Here is a 20,229-nt window from a genome sequence, read left to right as displayed (position 1 = left end):
GTCAGATTTGCGTGTAAGTTTTTCCTGATAGGTTCTGTTTTCCTAGCATTCCCCTGGCTAATTTTAGAGTCTCACAAACATGTATGTGGTTAGGTCCATTCTGGACCTGCTGGGGCATGCGTGAGTGTGAGGGTCGACCTGCTGCTGAACTTTGGGCACGCTTATATTATATACTGTGCACACCATGGATGCACACACACACATGTGCTTGCAGAAGACTGTGCTTCTGGAGGCCAAGGGATCACTTGTGGGATTCCTTCCCACTAGTGGGTCCTGGGGATTGAACTGGGGGGCAGACTTGGCAGAGGTTGCCTGCTGAGCAAGCTCATGTATCCAGTCTGGCCTAGAACTCATGGAGTAGGCCCTTTATGGTGGGTGGGGTAGGTGGCTTTTTTGGGGGGCGGGGTATTTTTGTTTTTGTTTTTTTGGTTTTTTTTGGGGGGGGGACGGGGTCCAATGTAGCACAGGATGTAAGATGATCCATTAATAATAATTAACTCTTCAGCCTGATGGGTATACACCCCAGAGCATTCACATGAAAGTGACTAGGAACTTGTGGTTCCAGGCACTGCTTGGGCAGTGGAAATGGGGGTGTCCAAGGAGCAAGTTTATGATTTTGGCATTACGTCCATATGTGAATAGTGGCCAATCGAATAGCAGCCCTGTTGCTTTCTTTAGTGCCATTCCTTTCAGGGGCTTTGCCTGTACAGACTGCTGGCCGCAGTTGGTTAGCCAAACAGAAAGTGTTTAAGAGCATCAGCTTTACATAAGGGACATCTGGGTGGTTCTGGGAAACAAAGTGGTGCTTTTGCAGAAAAGTAAAGCAAGTGAACTGACCTGCGTCTAGGCCGTTGTCAGGATTGAGGTGTGGAGACCTTGCCAGCCTGTCCTGGGATGGGTGGCTTATATCTTCTTTAATGATGAATTAATCCCCGAGTGGGAAAACAGCCCCCAGCATAGCAATCCACAGTAACTAAAAATTCGGTAGGGAAATTCATTCTAATGCTAAAACACATCTGACCTTTTTATGAGGGGGAAAAAATGAACTTCCCCGAAATTGGACTTCTGCCCTATCTGCCGTCCCCACCCTACTGCCCTCAAGCCAAGCAGAACATTTAAATTACACACTATCAGAAATGAATTTACAAACTGATGGGAAGCATGGCTGATGGCTGCAGGGCAAGCCCTCAGCTGGCGGGACCCTCTGCATTTACACGGCTGTGCTTTATAACACAAGAGCTCAAAGCTAATAAAGCTAGGTTATCCTGACCAGTGGACAAAATAGGATATCCCGTCTGTCTCTCTCGCTCTCCTGCGACCAAGATCCCCCTCTGGAGAGTTTCTTTCCTGTTGAGTGTAATATCTGTCCTTTTAGTGGCTGGACTGTTCCAAGCCTGCCCCTAAGTGAGAGATGTGAGATGGAGTTCCTCCTCCAGGTCCCCTGCACTTCCTGGAAAAAACTATTGTAGTTTAAAGTCAGGTGTGGGCCCACACCCATAATCCCCACACTTGGGAGTTAAGGAAGAAAGGAAATCCAAGGTCAGTCTGGGCTGCATGATGATTAGATTCTGTAGGTTCATGGCTTGGCCCTAAAAGCGCTGCTTTCCAGAAACAGAAGAGAGGGATTGGGTAGTTAGAAATTAAACTCGGACTGACTGACTGATATGGTATGTCCCAAACGTAGGATCCTAGAACTTGGGAGGCAGAGGAAGGCACATCTCCGAGGTCAGGGCTGGTGTGCTCTACAGGTCAAGTTCCAGGACAACCAGACCCACACGGAGAAACCCTGGCTTGAAAATAAATAAATAAATGAAATTAGCTCCTAAGTAGGGGCCTGGAACTCGCAGAGACCTGCCTGCCTCTGTGCCCTGTAAAACTGGGATTAAAAGCATATACCACCAGGCCCTATGCAAAACCTTTTAAAAAGTTGTACTTGTTTTATTGTGTGTGAGTACTGGAGGGTGTGTGTGTGTGGGGGGGGGGGCGACACAGAGGAAACCCAGTGGCATCTGATCCTTTCCTCTGACCTAGATTGTGGAGATTGACCTCCCACCCTTGGGCTTGATGGGAAACACCTTTAACTGCTGGGCCATCTATCATTTCATGTGTGTGTTGTGTGCACAAGAGTGTGTGTATGTCTGGTGTGTGTGTGTGTGTGTGTGTGTGTGTGTGTGTGTGTGTGTGTGTCTTCGCATGCACCCATCAGAGTGGCATATGTCAGAGGATAGCTGTGTAGTCACTTCTCATGGGCCTCATGGGGAGTGACTAGCCCTTCGGAGTCTGTTCCCAGTCCCACCTTTACATGGGCTTGGGTTGCAAATCACTGCCCTGCTGCAGTTAGTGCCTTCCCCTGAGCCAGTTCACATGTCAGATCCAGAAACAAAGAGTTCTGATTCATCCTGACCCCCACGTTCCCCACCCCCTCTGTCTCATTGCGTTCCTGCCAGCACTCCTTACATAGCAAGCAGCCTGCAGCCTCGGCTAAGAGCTTGAAGCTCTGTGGCCTGAACTAAGAGGCTCCAGTATAGTCCGGTTCACACCGGTTGCCGTCCTCGGAGGAAGCCACCTGAGTTGTGTGAAGCCCACCAGCTGGCCTTGCTGACTTCTGGGAAGCCAGAGCCGGACTAGATCACGTGATTCTTCAAACATCTTTCTGGACACCCAGGAGTCAAGGACGCAGAGCTGGTTGAAAGGAGAGGGCTGTAACATTGTTTTTTATTTTTTGAGACAGGATCTTCCCATGTAGCCCAGGAGAACCTGCGACTCATTGGAGTCAACCCTCAGTGTTCCTACACCACCGTGCCCAGTGAATACTAAGGCTTTGGATGTCTTTCTCCCCGAGACCTTGTCTTATTAGAATGGAGCCTTTAAGAAGTGTTTCTTTTAGGTGGGGCTTGTACTTAATTCCAGCGCTCGGGAGGCTGAGGCAGAAAGATTGGGAAGTCGAGGCTAACCTGGGCTAGCCATGGAGACCATTTCACACACAGGCACATTCTGCTGCCCTGGAACCTTGCCCACATGGTGTTTCTTCCCGCCTACACACTAGCCCTGCTAATGCTAATGGCTGACTGATGCTTCTTCCAAGGCTGCCTGAGTCCGGAACTGTCCTGAGCTCTGTTTCAGAGGAGGAAATAGGCCCCATGCAGAGCGTGGGGTTTGCTGGGAGGTGTTTCACAGCTCTAAGGTGCTGGAAGCCTCCAGGATCCTGGCTGACCAGCAGCTCTTGCTACAGCTGGGGCCCAGGGAGGGTAGCCGTAGGAGACCAGGGAGTGCTTGAATGTGTATGGGACAGTGTTTGTTTGGTCCTCTAAAGGGTTCTGTCTGTTGTGACCCGAGGCCCATTTACTGATGGCTGGAGTGTGGAACCCAGCCCTGGTTCCCAATGACCTCATGGTTTTGTGCCAGCACTAGGGTGGCAGAGGCAGGTGAATTACTTTGAAGCCAGCCTGGTCTAGAGTTCCAGGTCTGTTAGGGCTATATAGCGAGACCCTGTCTGAGAAGTTGGGGAAAGATGTAAAGATGTGAGTCAGGAGGTAGGATTTGCTCTTACTGTAATGGGTCTACCTAAATGCACTGACTGAGCTCTGACTGTGTGTCATGTCATATATGGTGGGGTGTGTGCGTGTGTGCGTGTGTGCGTGTGTGTGTGTGTGTGTGTGTGTGTGTGTACATGCACAAGTGTCTTGATATTGGGGATGAAACCTAGGACCTGGCTGGGATGTACCATTCCAGAAGCAAAGAAGAATTGTTGGCTGGTAGAAGAATGGCATTTTCTCCTCAAAGGTATTTCTGGTGCCTCCTTTCTTGGGGAGTTTTTTTGGAATCTCAGTCATGTTTTTCGGTTGGTATCTTTTGCCCAGATTCCCTCCTTGATGTAGAAACTATAAAAGGCAGGGACCCTGGCAGAAGACATCAGCAGAAACTGCTCCTCAATTTTGGCATCATTTATGTTAGTCACACTGTGTTACATCTTGGGGTATTTGACATACAGACTCATTTTTAAAAAGATTTGTGTATTTTTACTGGTTTTTTGTTTTTGTTTTTTTGGTCTGAATCATATGCATGCAATACCGGAAGTGACCGAAAGAGGGCATTATTTCCCCTGGAACGGGACTATCGACAATGATCAGTACAAGGGTGCTGGGAATCGAACTCAGGTCCTGTACAGGTGCAACTGACGCACATCACCAATGAACCATGTCTCTGGCCCGCTATATGCTGATTTTTAAATTTTTATTTGTTTTTATTTTTGAGACAGCATTTCTCTGTGTATCCCTGGCTGACCAAGGCTCTGTAGACCAGAACTCCGATAGCCTGCCTCTACCTCCCAACCGCTGGGATCAAAGGCATACGGCACCAAACTTGGCTCCTATGTACTGATTTTTTTTGACATTGAAATACATTTTATTAATAAAGAGTGTTGAAATGAGCATACCTATTTAAATACAAAACACCTCTCTCTCTCTCTCTCTCTCTCTCTCTCTCTCTCTCTCTCTCTCTCTCTCCCTAGGCAAGCGCTCTACCACTGAGCTAAATCCCTACAAAACACTTCTCAACTTGACAATTATATTAAAACAGATTCGCCAATCTTAAGTACTGATATTTTATTTATTTCATGTATGTGAGTACACTGTAGCCGTCTTCAGACACACCAGAAGAGGCATCAGACCCCATTACAGATGGCTGTGAGCCACCAATGTGGTTGGTGGGAATTGAACTCACGACCTCTGGAAGAGCAGTCAGTGCTCTTAACCACTGAGTCATCTCTCCAACCCCTGATATATTTTTTTAAAGGTTTGTTTTCATGATTTTTAAAATAGCAAATACCTGTGCTGAGTGTATGCCGCGAGTGCGCAGGTGCCCTGGGAGGCCACCAGAGGGTCTCCATCCACAGGGGCTGAAGTTGCAGGTGTGTCAAGCAATGGTGGCTGCTCTTAAAACGCCCTGAGTGTTTTTATTTTCACAAATTCCTTTGCGAGATAGAGACAGACTGACAGACGCAGAACCTGTGCACACGATCAGTGGTGGAGCAGGACTGTGTCTGGGTGTTTGGGTGAAGGCGCAGCTGAGTCTGTTATTGTGATTTAGGAAAGCTGCTGGAGCGAGGGGTGTGGTGGAAGAGGGTGTGTAGGGGTCCGAAAACCTTCCCATCTTCGCCCCCCCGACCCCGGCCCGAAACTCGGGGGACCCGAGCGTGAGACCCAAGGTGCAGCAGAGGAGGCAGGCTGTGTGTGCGGGTGGCCGCGGCGTGGAGGTGGGGTGAGCAGGGCGGGGTGTGTGCACACGGCTCGGAGCGAGCAGGAGAGAATGCCCGGGGTGGGGTGAGTGCAGCGGGGCGCGCGCTCGCGCTCGCGCGCACGGACACGGCGGGGGGCGCGTGGCCGGGTGGGCGCGCGTGGGGGGCGCGCGGCGCGGACCGGGGCGGGGACACTGCGGCGGCCCCGGGCGGCGGGCGCGCGCGTGGGCGCAGCGCGGAGCGGGGCCCATGGTGCGGCCGTGTCCGTCGGTCGGGCCGCGCGGGCGGCTCCGCGCGTGGCCCGGCGCTCGCGACCTCGCCCCTGCGCTGCGGGCCCGGCCCGCCCGCTGCCGGCGCCTCCTCCCCCTGCCCCGGGGCGGCGCGGAGGCCGCGGGGAGCGCAGGGGGCGCGGCGGGCGGCGACATGACGGACAGCATCCCGCTGCAGCCCGTGCGCCACAAGAAGCGGGTGGACAGTAGGCCGCGCGCGGGGTGAGTGGCCGGGCCGGGGGCAGGGAGGAGGGGACACCTGCCGCGGCCCCTGGGAGCCTGTCCCGCCATGCGGGGGACCTCCAAGGGCTGGCGGCCCCGGCGGGTCCGATCCCTTGGGGACAGGGGTCAGGCTGGAGAGATCGCAGAGTCCCAGGCTGCGCCTCCACCCGCCAATCGGAGCCCCTGGGGGTGGGACCTGGGAGGTGCGTTTCTACGGGCCGCGCAGGTGAGGCGATGCGGCTGGGCGGGGCCTGGGGCGCCCTCTCCGGGGTTCCCCGTGGCTGGGCCGCGGGACGCCGGAGCTGGGTGGGGCTGCTAACCAGGTATCCGTGTAAGAAGGAGACATGCCAGCTGCCATCTTGTGGGCTCTTTGTGCCTGGCTTCCCTGAGGCTTCGGTTCAATTCTACCGAGTGGGAAACGGAAACGGTGGGGGCGGGGGCGGGAAGGTGCTGGAAGACGGTTCCCACGTTTCCTGCCCCACACTTCCTGCGGGTGGTGTTTGTGTGTTTGCTGGCTTTCTTGTTGTTTTGGGTTTTGATGGTGCTAGGGACCAAACCCGGGTCCTTCAGCCTGCTAGGCACTCTACCACTGAGCTACACCCCCAGCCCCCAGAATATGTGTTTTTATGAAGACACTTCTTCAGAGCTCTGCCTGGAACCCCACCCCAGTACCCCCTACCCCCCCCCGCAATAAACATTTTAATTAGTAAGATCAGCAGACTAATGTGCCGCGGTTGACTCGTGTCTCCTTATTAAATGCAGACTGTGCCCGGTGATTGTCAGGAAAATCTGACTTAAACAAGGGCTGACTAATAGGTGTGCAGGTGCAGGTGTTTACTTGGGGAACTTGAAGCCATCCCTGAAAGACCATAAAATGAGAATCTTGGGGTCTCGTCTGTGGCCTCTGTTCACAGATTCAGCTACCTGCTGATTTTTGAAATGTGAAGAACGGAAATGACCTGTATCCTGAGCGTGTCAGCATGCCTTCATGGGCCGGTGTGATCCATTATGTAGTATTTACATGGCGTTGGGCGGCGTGCACAATCTAGTGGGGGAGGCGTATAGGCTTTGCCGAATGCTGTGCGGCCTTCCTTAAGTGCCTGAGTGCCCTTGGGTTCTGATACAAGAAGCTGAGGTCCTGTGCTAGCAAACGGTGTTGTCTTTGTTTCTTTTCCAGTGTTGGGGGTTGGGCTCAGGCAAGCGCTGTAAAACACTCAGCTGTATCGGACACCCAGCTTCTTCTGTCTTTTATTTGAGTTGGGTTCTCACTGAAATTCTCCTGGCTCTGAATGCTCTCCAGGAGGGACTTACTTGTGACCCTCCTGCCTCAGCCACCCTAGTAGATTAGGCGGGATGACGTCCCTTTGCCACCAGGTCCAGCTTTTGTGTATCTTTCCAGAGGCCCCTTCCTGACTTTAGACGGGAGTCCTGGTTGAGGGCCTGGGTCAGTGCATTTCAGAAGAGTTTGAGCAATCCGCTTAAGTCGGCTGGTTTACAGGATAGAATGTGCTTTGATTTTCAGAGGCCTAGCAGGAGTAGGGCAGATAATTTTATATTAAAAAATCATGAGGGGCTGGAGAGATGGCTCAGTGGTTGAGCACACTGACTGTTCTTCTAGAGGCCCTGAGTTCAGTTCCCAGGAACCACATGGTGGCTCACAACCATCTGTAATGGAATCCGATGCCCTCTTCTGGTGTGTCTGAAGAGAGCAACGTATACTTAATACATAAGATAAATCTTAAAAAAAAAAATCATGGGTGGCAGTGGTGGCGCACGTCTTTAGTCCCAGCACTCAGGAGGCAGAGGCAGGTGGATCTCTTGTGAGTTTGAGGCCAGCCTGGTCTACGGAGAGAGTTTTAGAGTAGGCAGAACTACAGAGTGAGGCCTCTGGTGATGGCTCTGAAGAGAGATGTTTGCTGCTGAACCTGGTGACCTGAGCTGGACCCTGAGCTCCACATAGCACCTTGGTGTTTCCCTGCACCCACCCACACACATAAAATAAGTCGTTTATTTAAAGTCTGGTTTACAGGCTGCTTAGCAGTTAGGAGCACTTGTTGCTCTTGTAGAGAACCCGGGTGTGATTACTGTCAGCGGCATACATGGTGGCTCAGAGCCATCCGTTCAGTACTTCAGTTCCAGGGGATCTGAAGTACTCTCCTGACTTCTGTGAGCACTAGGCCCCTGTGCTCATAGATATACTCGGTGCACATACATACACATATGCAAAACACGTGTTCCCACATACACACTCCCCCTCATACTCAGACATATACCGCCCCTTCATGCTTGCATGTGTGCAAACACATATCCACACACATACATACATACATATATACATACACACACACACAAATAAAAAATAAAGATTGGCTTGTTTTTAATTTTACATGTATGGGTGGTTTGCCTACATTTGTGTGTGTGTGTGTGTGTGTGTGTGTGTGTGCGCGCGCGCGCGCGCGCGCGCACCGTATCTGCGGTGCCCTCAGGGCAGAAGAGGGCATTTCTTATTAACCAAGTCTTATATAGCCAAGGCTAGTCAGCCTCAGATTCACTATGTAGCTCAGGCTGGCCTAGAACTCCTGATTCTCCTGCCTCCACCTCCCCAGGGATTATAGGTATGCACCACCTGTCTGGTTAAAACTTATCTTTTTCTTTTAAAAACTAAACCAAAAGTGGATGCTGTGTCAAATACCCATAACCTCAGCATTTGGGAGGCAGAGGCAGGTGGATCTGAGTTCCAGGCCAGCCAGGTCTCGATTTTTTTGTAAAACTTACTTTTATTTTATGTTTCCTGTGTATATGCGCACCATGCACGTGGAGTGTCTGGGGGGGGGTCAGAAGATGGCCTCAATCTTCTTAGGCGTCTCTCCAGCCTAAGGTGAGAATTTGGTCTTCCTCAATCATAACTGGCCAGTGGAGTGAGCAGAGAGGAAACTGGTGGCCCCAGTCTCTGCTGGGCGTCCTGGCAGTCCCCACAAAACTGTGAGAGAGACGGCTCACTCTTGAGTTTGAGACCAGCCTGGGCTGCATGAGACCTCGTCTCAAACGAAAACACACATATAGTGACACATTGTAGAGATTCCCCTCCAGTGCCGAGGCTTTGGCTGGCCCCAGAGCCGTCAGTCGGAGGAGGGGAAGACTGTCGGAAAGGTCCAGTCCGGAAGCAAGACATTCGCACCACATGGCTGTAAACCATTTGATGACATCATGACCTTAGCTTCTGGTTGAGCAGCATTCCATGTCAAAGGTCTTTGGCTGCCTGGACAGAGTCTAGAAGCTGGTTCAAGGCAGCTGCTGTCTCTCAGCTGGGAGAGCTTGGAAAAGCTGCTTTAAGTTCTCCGAGTCTAGGTCTGTCTGTCTGTCTTCCTTATGTTTATTTTATGTGTGTGGGTATTCATCTGCATGTATCGTGTGTGCAGTGATTTTGGAGGCCACAGGAATCTGTTGGCTCCCCTGGGACTGGCATCAGAGACAGTTGTGTGCTGCCATGTGGCTGCTGGTTATGAACCCTTGTCCTCTGTAAGAGCCGCCAGGGCTCTTATGAGTTACCGCCTTAGCCCCATAGGTTCTTTTTAACTTTAAAGTGGAAATTATTAAAATGAAATATATTTTGTTGGTTCGAGACTTAGCCCATGCAGTAAGCATTAACACGCCTCAGGCATTGCCTGGGTCTGATGGTGTGGGTTGTCCAAGCTACTCTTCTGATATTTATTGTTATTTTTTTAAAGATTTATTTATTTATTTATTATATATAAGTACACTGGTGCTGTCTTCATGCACACCAGAAGAGGGCATCAGATCCCATTACAGATGGTCATGAGCCACCCTGTGGTTGCTGGGAATTGAACTCAGAACCTCTGGAAGAGCAGTCGGTGCTCTTAACCGCCGAGTCAGCCCTTTCATTTTTATTTTGAGACAGGGTTTTGCTGTGTAGCTGCCCTGGACCTTGCTCTGCAGATCAGACTGGTCTTGAACTCACAGTGTGCCTTTTGCATCCTGAGGGCTACAATTAAAGGCATGCACCACCATGCCCAGTTTATGCTGTGCCGGGCATGGAGTCCAGGGCTTCCCGTGTACTAAGCAAGCACCCACACACTGAATTATGTCCCCAGCCTAACCTGTGGGTGTTCTTTTGAGGGGAGAGGGCCTTTGATGGTGGAGATTGAGATTCAGGACTTTGTTGTTTGCATGTAGAAAGCATTCCATCAGAGGGAGGCCACTCATGAGACTGCAGGAAGCTAAGGAGCTGGGGTTCCAGCTGACCTAAGATTTACCAGGTCATGTCAAACCACAGCTTTCGTGGCCCGTTTTTTTTTTTTTTTTTTTTTGGTTCTTTTTTTTGGAGCTGGGGACAGAACCCAGGGCCTTGCGCTTCCTAGGCAAGCGCTCTACCACTGAGCTAAATCCCCAACCCCTCGTGGCCCGTTTTATGAAGATGATTTTGATGTTTGCTGTGTTAACATTTGGAGACTATTATGTTGTGCGTAGGAAGTGGACTGACGAAGAAGAGCTCATGGTATAAACACGTATGCATCTTCTATGTTGTATACGTTCTAACACGGTATGCCTGTATCTGAAACAGTGAATGGCTTCACTGGTGCTGAGGCTCTGGCTCAGTGGGTAGAGCGCTTTTTTGCTTAGCATACGGGAGGCCTTGGGTTCAATCCCAGCACCAATTGAAACCAGATAGGATGGAGAAAAACCAATAATCATAGCTCTCCGGGAGACAGAAGGATAAATCCCAGGTTATCTTCAACCATTTAATGAGTTTTAGATTAGGCCAGGCTATAGAGTAAGATCTCTTCTCTCAGGAAATGGGTGAAGGGGGGATGGCGGTGGAGAAAGCTCGCTGAGAATTCAGGCAGGAGGATCAGGAGTTTGTCATCTCATCCACCCTGTAGCGTGGGCTACACGAGACACCCCCCAAAACAAAACAAAACAAAAGGCCGGGAGGATGGCTCAGAGGTTAAGAATATTTGCTCTTCTTCCAGAGGACAAGAGTTTTGTGTGCCCCAGGCCCACACCAAATGGGTCACAGTGGTCTGTGATTCCAGCTTCTGGCTTCTATAGGCACCTGTATCCTTGCCCCCCAAATATTCACACATACTCCACACAAGCTAGGATTATCTGAGAGGAGGGAACCCCACCTGAGAAGATGCCTTGGTAAGGTCTACCATTGGACACTTTCCTAATGATTGATGGGGGGAGGGCCCAGTTATTGTGGGTGGGGCCACCCCTGGGTGGGTGGTCCTGGGTTCTATAAGAAAGCAAGCTGAGCAAGCCAGGGGAATCAAGCCAGTAAGTAGGGCCCCTCATTGGCTTCTGCATCAGGTCCTGCCTCCAGGTTCCTGCCCTGTTTGAGTTCCTGTCCTGACTTCCTCCAGGGATGGGCCATAATTGGAAGTGTAAGCCAAACAAATCCTTCCTTCCCTAACTCCCTTTTGCTCATGGCATTTTCCTCACAGCAGGAGCGACCCTGACTAAGACAGAGGGCCCACTGATGGCTCAGGGCACCTGCCTGATCACTTCAGTGAGTTCTGTGGCCCAGTGACAGAAGGAGAGAAGTGACTCCTGGAAGCTGTCCTCTGTCACTCGGGAACCTTGGCACACATTTAAACGCTGTCTTTTGTAAGTTGCTTGGCCATGGTCTTTTGTCACAGCAACAGAAAAGTAAATCAGTCGTTTAAAGAACAATTTTTTTTTTTTTTAAAAGATGCCGTGTAGTTATCTTGGAATAAGGAGCCAGGTGTCGAGTGGCTGGGAGGCCTTAAGAAGATGGGAAATGGGGCTGGAGAGATGGCTCAGTGGTTAGAGCACTGACTGCTCTTCCCAAGGTCCTGAGTTCAAATCCCAGCAACCACATGGTGGCTCACAACCATCTGTAATGGGATGTCCTCTTCTGGTGTGTCTGAAGAGAACTACAGTGTACTAACATATAAATAAAATAAATAAATCTTTAAAAAAAAAAAAAAGGTGGGAAATGACTCTCCCTGGATCCTTCAGGGAAGAGAAGTTTAGTCCCGTTAAACCTCTCCTGTGCTGAAAGGGAATAGGTTTGCCTCTTATGAACCACTCATATCTTGGAAGTTGATTGCAGCTCTGTTTCTGGGTTGTTTGTTTGGTTTTTCCTTTTTTTTTTTTTTTTTTTTTTTAGCTCTTTCAAGATGCGATTTCTCAGTATAACCAACGCTGGCTGTCTGGACTCGCTCTGTAGACCAAGTTGGCTTGGAACTCAGAGATCTGCGGGGATAGGGGTTAGGGGTTAGGGGTTAGTGTTAGGTGCCACCGCTGTGAGCATGACAATCGCTGTGTTCAAACAAACAAAACCAAACACGGTCTAGAAGAGCCAGGTGGCAGACACGATTAGACTCAGTGCTTTAGCCACTCGTGGACATATCTCTCCAGCCCAGTTTTGGCCTCTTTTGAGACAGGGTCTCTTGTAGCCCAGGCTGGCTACAGACTGTAGTGCTACCCTGGGATCCCAGCTGTGAGCTCTCACACCCAGAATGTGTTCAATAAACTCCTTTGTTCCTTGTGAAGAGGGTGGCCATCTTGCCTAGTGTTCTGGGGTGTGTTTGGGGAGGAGACTCCACTGCTGCCCGCCCGCTGGCTGAAGTCTAGAGCCATTCTCCCTCCTGGTTGCCTTCTCCCACTCGGGTTGAGGTGTCCCTAGAAGAGCTCTGCGGTCTTGGGTACAAACAGTGGGAAGAAGCCTTGGCCGCGGCCCATCAGGAAGTGATCTCTGTGTACCTCTGCCAGCTCTTTTGTGCCATCCGCTGCCAGCCACAGAGCCCCTCCCTCTGCCACTCAGGGAGACCGGATGCGCCTGTCCTTGTGGATATCAGAGGATGTGTGAATGCCAGCCCAGGTAGGGCCCCAGGGGAGGGGTGAGGGGAAACCATCGGAGCCGGTCGGTCCCCACAGAGAGGAACCACTGCAGTTTGACATTGACTGGAGCCACAGTTGGAAGGAATCCGCTGCCGAGCAGCCTGTGCGCCTTCAGCCGCTCTCAGAGCAAACACTGAGTGCTCTTTGTAGCCTTTCAGATTGAGTCACAGACAGGAAGTGCCTTCTGCCTCAGGTGAAGTGGACGTTGCTGTTCACTTGCTGTTCATTTTGAAGCTGGGCCTCCCCAGCATGTTTCTCTGGATTCCACCTCCAGCTGGGTTTGAGGGGTAGGGGTGGGATTCCAGGCTGACCTTGAACTCAGTCAGTCCACAGCCTTCCTCCAGTTCCATCTCCAGAATGCCAGCTTTGGAGCAGTACCCAGTGCTAGTGATTGTCCCCGGGGCCTTGTGCATGCTGGGCAGGTGCTGTTCTAGTGAGCTATTCTTGCCCCTGGGGCTTTGGGTTTAAGATTGATTTTATGTATTATGTATACAGTGTTCTGCCTGCGTGTACGCCTGCTGCAGTCAGAAGAGGGCACCAGATTTCATCACAGATGGCTGTGAGCCACCATGTGGTTGCTGGGATTTGAACTCAGGACCTCTGGAAGGGCAGTCGGTGCTCTTAACCACTGAGCCATCTCTCCAGCCCAGAAGAACTCTGGTTTAGTTTTTATTCTTGCTGTTTGTTTTTCAAGACCGCATTTCTCCGAGTAGCCCTGGCTGTCCTAGCACTCTCGACGTAGACCAGGCTGGCCTTGAACTCAGAGGTCTGCCTTCCTCTGCCTCCTAAGTGCTAGGGTTAAAGGCGTCTCCTATGGCATCCAGCTTTGGTTTAGTTTTTAAAGAAGAAGTTTGGTTTTAATCAGGTGATGCAAACCTATAATCCCAGAACTGGGGAGGTAGAGGCAGGAGGATCAGGAATTCTAGGCCAACCTCGGCTACATAGCGAGTTTGAGGCTGATTAGCCTTGGCTACCTAAGACTTGGTCTTTTTTTTTTTTTTTTTTTTTTTTTTTTTTTTCAGAGCTGGGGACCGAACCCAGAGCCTTGCGCTTCCTAGGTAAGCGCTCTACCACTGAGCTAAATCCCCAGCCCCTAAGACTTGGTCTTAAAAAAAGGATCAGTTATATTGCCTTTACAGAATGCTGCTAGTTTTTCCTTTTTAAATCAATTTATTCTTTCATATATTAAATCCTGACCTCAGTTTTCCTCCTCCATCACTTCATTCCCCCCTCCCCATCCTCCTATGTTTTTCTTCAGAACAAGGCAAGCCACTCAGGGGCAGCAACCAAGCGAGGCGAATCAAGCTGCTGTAAGGTGAAGCGCCTTCCCTCACATTAAGGCTGGAAGCTAGTTTTTATTACAGGTTTCCGTTCTGTGATCTGTGTGAGTTGACAAGCCCTGTGCAGGTGTGCAAGGACAGGCCCCGGGAAACCGAGTTACCTGTGTGGCTCCTCGGTGCCCAGTGATGTTCGAGTTCTCCTCGTGGTGGTGACAGGGAGGCTCTTTTTTCTGGCGTACATGAAAACAAGGGTCATTTGAAAGAAAGCTAGGAGGCCGTTCAAGGGACAGTGGCCTGTGATAACTGATTCCCACCAGACAGACGGGCAGTGTTCAAGCCAGGAGGTCTTGGAAGGAAATGAGAAAATCTCACCATGCAAAGACTGAAAGACATTTGTGTTCAGCCAAAGGGTCCACTAAAGTCTGGCTGTGTGCATGCATATATGTTTGTGCTTGTGTGTGTGCGTGCGTGCGTGTGTGTGTGTGTGTGTGTGTGTGTATGCGAGTGTGTGTGCTTGTGTGCCCTCACGTGTGCAACGTGTAGCAGAGTTTCAGGTATTTTCGGCTTCACAGTTTAGCATGTACCTGGGATGGTCTTGAACCTCTGACCCTTCTGCCTCCATGTGGGTCCTATGCGTTGTGATTCCAGGCATGCACCACCACAGCTGGTTTATTTGTTCCTAGGGTTGGATCCCAGGGCTTGCTTCATGCATGGTTGGCCCTCTCCTGTTTGAACTATATCCCAGACTGGTAATATTTTATTATTTTTAAATTTTTAAATTTGTGTGTGTGTGTGTGTGTGTGTGTGTGTGTGTTTGTGTGTGTGTGTGTGTGTGTGTGACATCACCTGTGGGCAGAGGTCTTTGGAGTCTAGATGACAGCAGTAGATTGCTGAACCTGGAGTCAGAGGAGGCCTGGAAACCTTAATGTTGCCTTTATTTCTCTCTCTTACCAGAATTGGACAGGGAGGGAGAGGGCGTGAGGGTGGGGGAGGAGAGCTGGAGGGATGCCACCAGGGAAGAAGGCTTCCAGCAAGAGCCGGAAAGGTGGACTCCCTAGACACCGAGCTTCCCTCTTGCCTCTCAGAGATTAGCCCTTGACTGCTCTCCCTGAGGAGAGGCAGTGGGAACAGCATCCTGCTGCGGCAGAGTCTGGTAGCCTCTGGGCAGTTTGTGGCAACAATCAATGAAGTCAGGCTTGGCCAGGGTGAGCCGCTGTCCTCTTCATCTTCAGCGGTAAAGATGCTCAGGGTTTGATGGGCTGTCCTCTTACCTTGTAGAGGGCAGTGACATCCCGGGCTCCACCCACTGGATTCCAGCACTGCCTCACCCTATGAGTTGACAGCCAGCACAGGGTCGTGTGTGGTCCCCCCCCCCCCCGCCGTTTCCCCCCACTCCCCACTTTGGTGAGTGGCTCTTTATGGGGCAGAGTTACCCTGGACGCAGGCAGCCTGCACTCCCTTTGAGTGGCCCTGTTCCACTGTGCTTTCAAAGTGTCTCATCCTGTCTTCAAACCAAGCCAAACTTTGTGTATCTGGACACTGTTCCCCATAGTGAGATTGGCTTTTTAATACAGAATGGGGAGAAACGCCTTACTTTGTGTTGTTGTTTAGATCAGGTCTGCTTCTCCGGGCCGTGCCCCCAGCTCTCCCCTAACTTTTTACTCTAGCCCAGGGTCTCTCCATATTCTCTGGGCTTGCTCGAGCACGGGCTGTACCGTGTTCCCCACCCCAGATTCCTATATAGAAATCCCCCACACACACTTTGTATAGACTTTATTTGGAAGGCCATTAAAGACATCATTACGATAAAACACAACTGTACACACAGAATAAAAGTAAAGCAAGTCATGGGCTGTTAAGATGGTCAGGGGTAAAGGGGAGTCTGATGACCCAAGCTGAGAACGGGGCCCCAAGAGCTGTCTCCCAACCTCCCTGTGTGTGCTGTGACAAGCAGGCGGGCCCCGTACACATACCCCTCCCACACAAATAGCCACATAAAAATGTAATAAAGATAGAACAATATGGTCAGAGGGGGGCCTGGAGGGATGGCTCAGTGGTTAGGAACACTGACTGCTCTCCCAGAGGTCCTGAGTTCAAATCCCAGCAACCACATGGGGGCTCACAACCATCTGTAATGAGACCCGATGCCCTCTTCTGGTGTGTCTGAGGATAGTGACAGTGTACTCACGTAGATAGAATAAATAAATAGTAAGAAAAGAAAAAAAAAAGATGGTCAGAGGGGCTAGATCCAGCCTTGGGGACCTCAACAGTGCACGGGAAAATACAATCGAGGGACCCAGTCACCAAGAGCGGCTACCTTGATCTTAGATTCACACGGTCGTAATTGAACAAAACATGTTTTTATTGTTTAGTGTCTAAACTTCTGATCTTTCGCAACAACACAGAAACATCATAAAGCAGCCATTGGCTGCCATGTTGGCCAGAGTTCTACCTCACTAATAATACTTTAAATTGATGCCGATGAGTTCAGTCCAGATCTAAGAGCTTCTTCTAAGCAGGGGCCGGGGAGATGGCTCAGCAGGTAAAGGGGCTTGCAGCCAAGCCCAAAGGTTTGAGTTCGATCCTTAGGACCCCTGTGGTGATAGGAGAGCCGTCCTCTGAGCACAGATGCGCGCCTCTTCCTCCCTGTCCCTTTCCCCCTAGTCCCTTCTCCTCTTAACGTGTTTCCCCCCCCCCCCCCCCCCCCCCCCCCCCCCCGGCGCTGGGGACCGAACCCAGGGCCTTGCGCTTCCTAGGCAAGCGCTCTACCACTGAGCTAAATCCCCAACCCCCTCCTCTTACTCTCATATAAAATAAAATCAGTGAAAATGTGTTGAGCTGTGATCATACCGCTTCCACCTCCTGAGCCCTGGGCTCGCAGACGTGCGCCACCAACTCCAGGATTTTTGTGGGGCTGGAGATGGGTACTAGGGCATTCTGCTGTCTGAGCCACACCCTCTGTGCAAGCTGGTGACACTCGCAGCTTCACGTTCGCAGAAGTGGTGTCTGTTTTCAGAGCTAGTAGTGACCTGCACCCCACGAGTAATGTTCATGTTGACAAGAGAAAGTAGAACATTTTCGAGTGTTTACGCTCAAGTTTATCTATTTCATTTTGAAGTTGATGAGGCTACTTTATGTTCTATCAGATGCATGTACGTCTGGGCACCACGTGTGTGCAGTGCCCACAGAAGCCAGAGGAGGGAGATGGGGTCCCAGGCGCCCGAGAGCCATCATGAGGGTGCTGCGGTCTGAACCCTGGCCTTTGGTAAGAGCTGCCAGTGCTCTTAAGCTCTGAGCCGTCTCTCCAGCCCCAGTTCTCACCCTTTAAAATGAGACCATTGACTTGGAACACACTTTAACTTTTTGTTGTTTTGTTTCATTTGGTTTTTTTCAAGACAGGGTTTCCCTGTGTGGCCCCGGCTGTCCTGGAACTCACTCTGTAGATCAGGCTGACCTTGAACTCAAGACGTAGAGCCGCCTCTGCCTCCAGAGTGCTGAGAGTGAAAGCGTGTGCCACCACGGACCGGCCACATTTTAGCCTTGGTACAGTCAAGTTTTTGAATTAAAAAACAAACAAAACTTTCTTTGTCATCTGTTGCCGTGGTACCCTCCTTTAATCCCAGCCCTTGGAAGGCAGAGGCAGGGTGATCTCCATGAATCCCAAGGGTATGAATTTCTGGTCTTACAGCCAAGTGCACATAGTAAGACCCTGCCTCAGAACAAAGCATTAAAAGCCAGCCTTATGTGTAAATATGTGCGGCACGTGGGCCTCTTCACACACAGAGAAGTGTAGGGGAAGCGCTTGCTTAGTTTGTGGGAGAGGTGGGATTCGGTCCTCAGCACCACATGCCTCCAGCAGGAAGATAGAAGCAGAAAGAGGCAAACGGCAATGGTGTCCCATCTGCCCCGTGGTGGCTGAGGAGCCAGCATTTCAGCTTTGCTTTTGAGACAGGTCTCACTTCGTATTCTAGGCTGGCCTTGAAATGAGAGTAATCCTCCTGCCTCATCCTCCAGAGTATTGGGATTACGGATGCCAGCCACCACATGCTGCTGCCAAGTCCCCTTTTTTTCCCTTTTAAGACAGGGTCTTGCGTTACAGCCTTGGCTGGCCTCAGACCTGTCCTGTGGTCTCTGTCTCAGAGGGCCGGGATTGCCAAGTGTGCACATCATGCCTTGCACAAGCAACATTTTAAATGGTTGTACTGGCTGGTTTTGTGTGTCCACTTGACACAAGCTGGAGTTATCACAGAGAAAGGAGCCTTCCTTGAGGAAATGCCTCCATGAGACCCAGCTGTAAGGCATTTTCTCAACTAGTGATCAAGCGGGGAGGACCCAGCCCATTGTGGGTGGTGCCATCCCCTAGGCTGGTGGTCTTGGGTTCTATAAGAGAGCAAGCCAGGGGAAGCAAGCCAATAAGTAACATCCCTCCGTGGCCTCTGCATCAGCTCCTGCTTCCTGACCTGCTTGAGTTCCTGTCCTGACTTCCTTTGGTGATGAACAGCAATGTGGAAGTGTAAGCTGAATAAACCCTTGCCTCCCCAGCTTGCTTCTTGGTCCTGATGTTTGTGCAGGAATAGAAACCCTGACTAAGACAGAATGACATTGTTGAGGCCCAGTGCCTCAGTGGCAGAGCCAGTGCTTAAATAGGACCAAGCCTTGGACTGGAAAGAAAAAAGAACAAAGGCACTAGTGTTTCTAGTTTGTGGAAGAAGAGCGTTGCGTTTTCACAGGTTGGTTCCCAGTATGCTTCTGAATTCTGTGGTCCAAAGCACAGGGACACCAGAGACAAGAGGGAAAGAGTCGGGGAGACAGCCTCTCATGTCGTGTAAGGCAGCCCAGCCAGGGACATGCCTGGTTCTGTATCCCATCTCACAGAAGGTCAGCCAAGGCGTTCCTATCTGCTCGCAATGCACGCTCACCCAAAAGTCAACCGAAATTTATAGCATAGCACGCAGGCTAAAAATAGCCCCCGTGACTCACCAATTCATGCGCTCCGTAAATATTTACTGTGCACCGACTCCATGGCTGGCAACTTCGGTGCTGGGGACACCAGAGCCACAGTCCTGGTGGCAGCAGCTTGTATGCACCAAGACACATCACGTGGCCAGGGAAGGCTTGGGTGAACTTGGGAGTCTTAGGTGTCTGTGTTCTGCCCTAGGCGTGTAAGGCTTGTCTGGGGAATTACGTGCCGTCCTGCTGCCTGGAAAACGAGGCTCATAGAGCTTAAAGAACTGCATCCTCTTACCCTGCGGCTGCCTGGGCTCCCATCCTTTGTTTGCCCCCCTTCCCCCCCATTTCTTTCTCCCCTCCCTTCCATAGCCCTTGGGAGGTCGCTATACTCTTTTCAGACCCTGGGTCTCACATCGAAGCCTGAACCCGCACTGGCCTGGTGGTTGAAGGCCCCTCCTTCCCCTCCCAGCTGGTGCTTCACAGCTACCGTATAACCGAGATTTCCCAGCAGTCGCTAACCCATGGCTGAGGCTTGGGAACTTAGTCATCAATGTCCTTCTGAGTGCAGCGGTGCTAGAGTGAGGAGGGCCTATGGGACCAGGAAGACCTCGCACAGCCCAGAACTACGCTGGTTCACCCTTTCCTTATCTCAGAGGACTTAGATAACCGCTTGTAGGTCAGCTCCCAAGCTTCCCAGTGGGATTTTTTAAATTGCAGCCCTTCCATCCCTCTGGAGTGATGGAAGTGATAATTCCCATTGTAGAGAAGTTAATGGTGTAGTTAATGGTCACCATCACCAGATCAGGGTGCTAGGGTTGGGATCCTGGGTCTTTCATTTGCTCCCCAAGTGCCACAGCTCACTAAGAGTTTTGTGGAGCTCTATAGAGCTTTATAGAGCTCAACCTCTATAAATCTGTGTGTGTGTGTGTGTGTGTGTATGCATGCGCACACTCAAATGCTCGTGTATGGCAGTGCAGGACTGAAGAGGGCAATGGATCCCCAGAGCTGGACTTCCCTGCAGTTGTGAGGTGAGGATGTGTGGTGCGATGGCTTCCCATTAACATTTAGGTTTGTTTCCCTCCGATGCCTCCTTGGTGAGTTTGTATCTGCTTGTTTTTGCTAGCATCCATTATAATTTTTGTATTGAAGATAATTTTTTATTTATTTATTTTTTCTTTTTTCCGGAGCTGGGGACCGAACCCAGGGCCTTGCGCTTCCTAGGCAAGCGCTCTACCACTGAGCTAAATCCCCAACCCCGAAGATAATTTTGATAAACTATACACACACACACACACACACACACACATACACACACACACACACACACACAGATGTATCTATATTGTGCCAGGTGTGGTGGCACACACCTTCAGTCCAGGTGCTT

General features: G+C 50.8%; 1 protein-coding gene across 3 annotated transcripts in view; it reads left to right on the top strand.

The window, feature by feature from the left end:
• The first annotated feature begins 5,273 nt into the window (after nucleotides 1–5,273).
• Atp9a (ATPase phospholipid transporting 9A (putative)) overlaps nucleotides 5,274–20,229 on the top strand; it is a 107,229-nt gene continuing 92,273 nt past the window's right edge. The window contains exon 1 of one of the 3 annotated variants that reach the window (NM_001427018.1): nucleotides 5,274–5,321. In NM_001427018.1, coding sequence (NP_001413947.1) covers nucleotides 5,308–5,321 — 14 coding nt within the window. In that variant the 5' untranslated portion in view covers nucleotides 5,274–5,307. Of the gene's footprint in view, nucleotides 5,322–5,432; nucleotides 5,728–12,339; nucleotides 12,596–20,229 lie in introns of those variants that run through there. The other 2 variants (XM_039106727.2, NM_001427017.1) reach the window with 2 other exon arrangements.

The sequence above is a fragment of the Rattus norvegicus genome, chromosome 3, assembly GCF_036323735.1.
Source record: "Rattus norvegicus strain BN/NHsdMcwi chromosome 3, GRCr8, whole genome shotgun sequence".
NCBI lineage: Eukaryota > Metazoa > Chordata > Mammalia > Rodentia > Muridae > Rattus > Rattus norvegicus.
The sequence above is the reverse complement of the archived record's forward strand: the minus strand, read 5'-3'. Positions and strand labels throughout refer to the sequence as shown.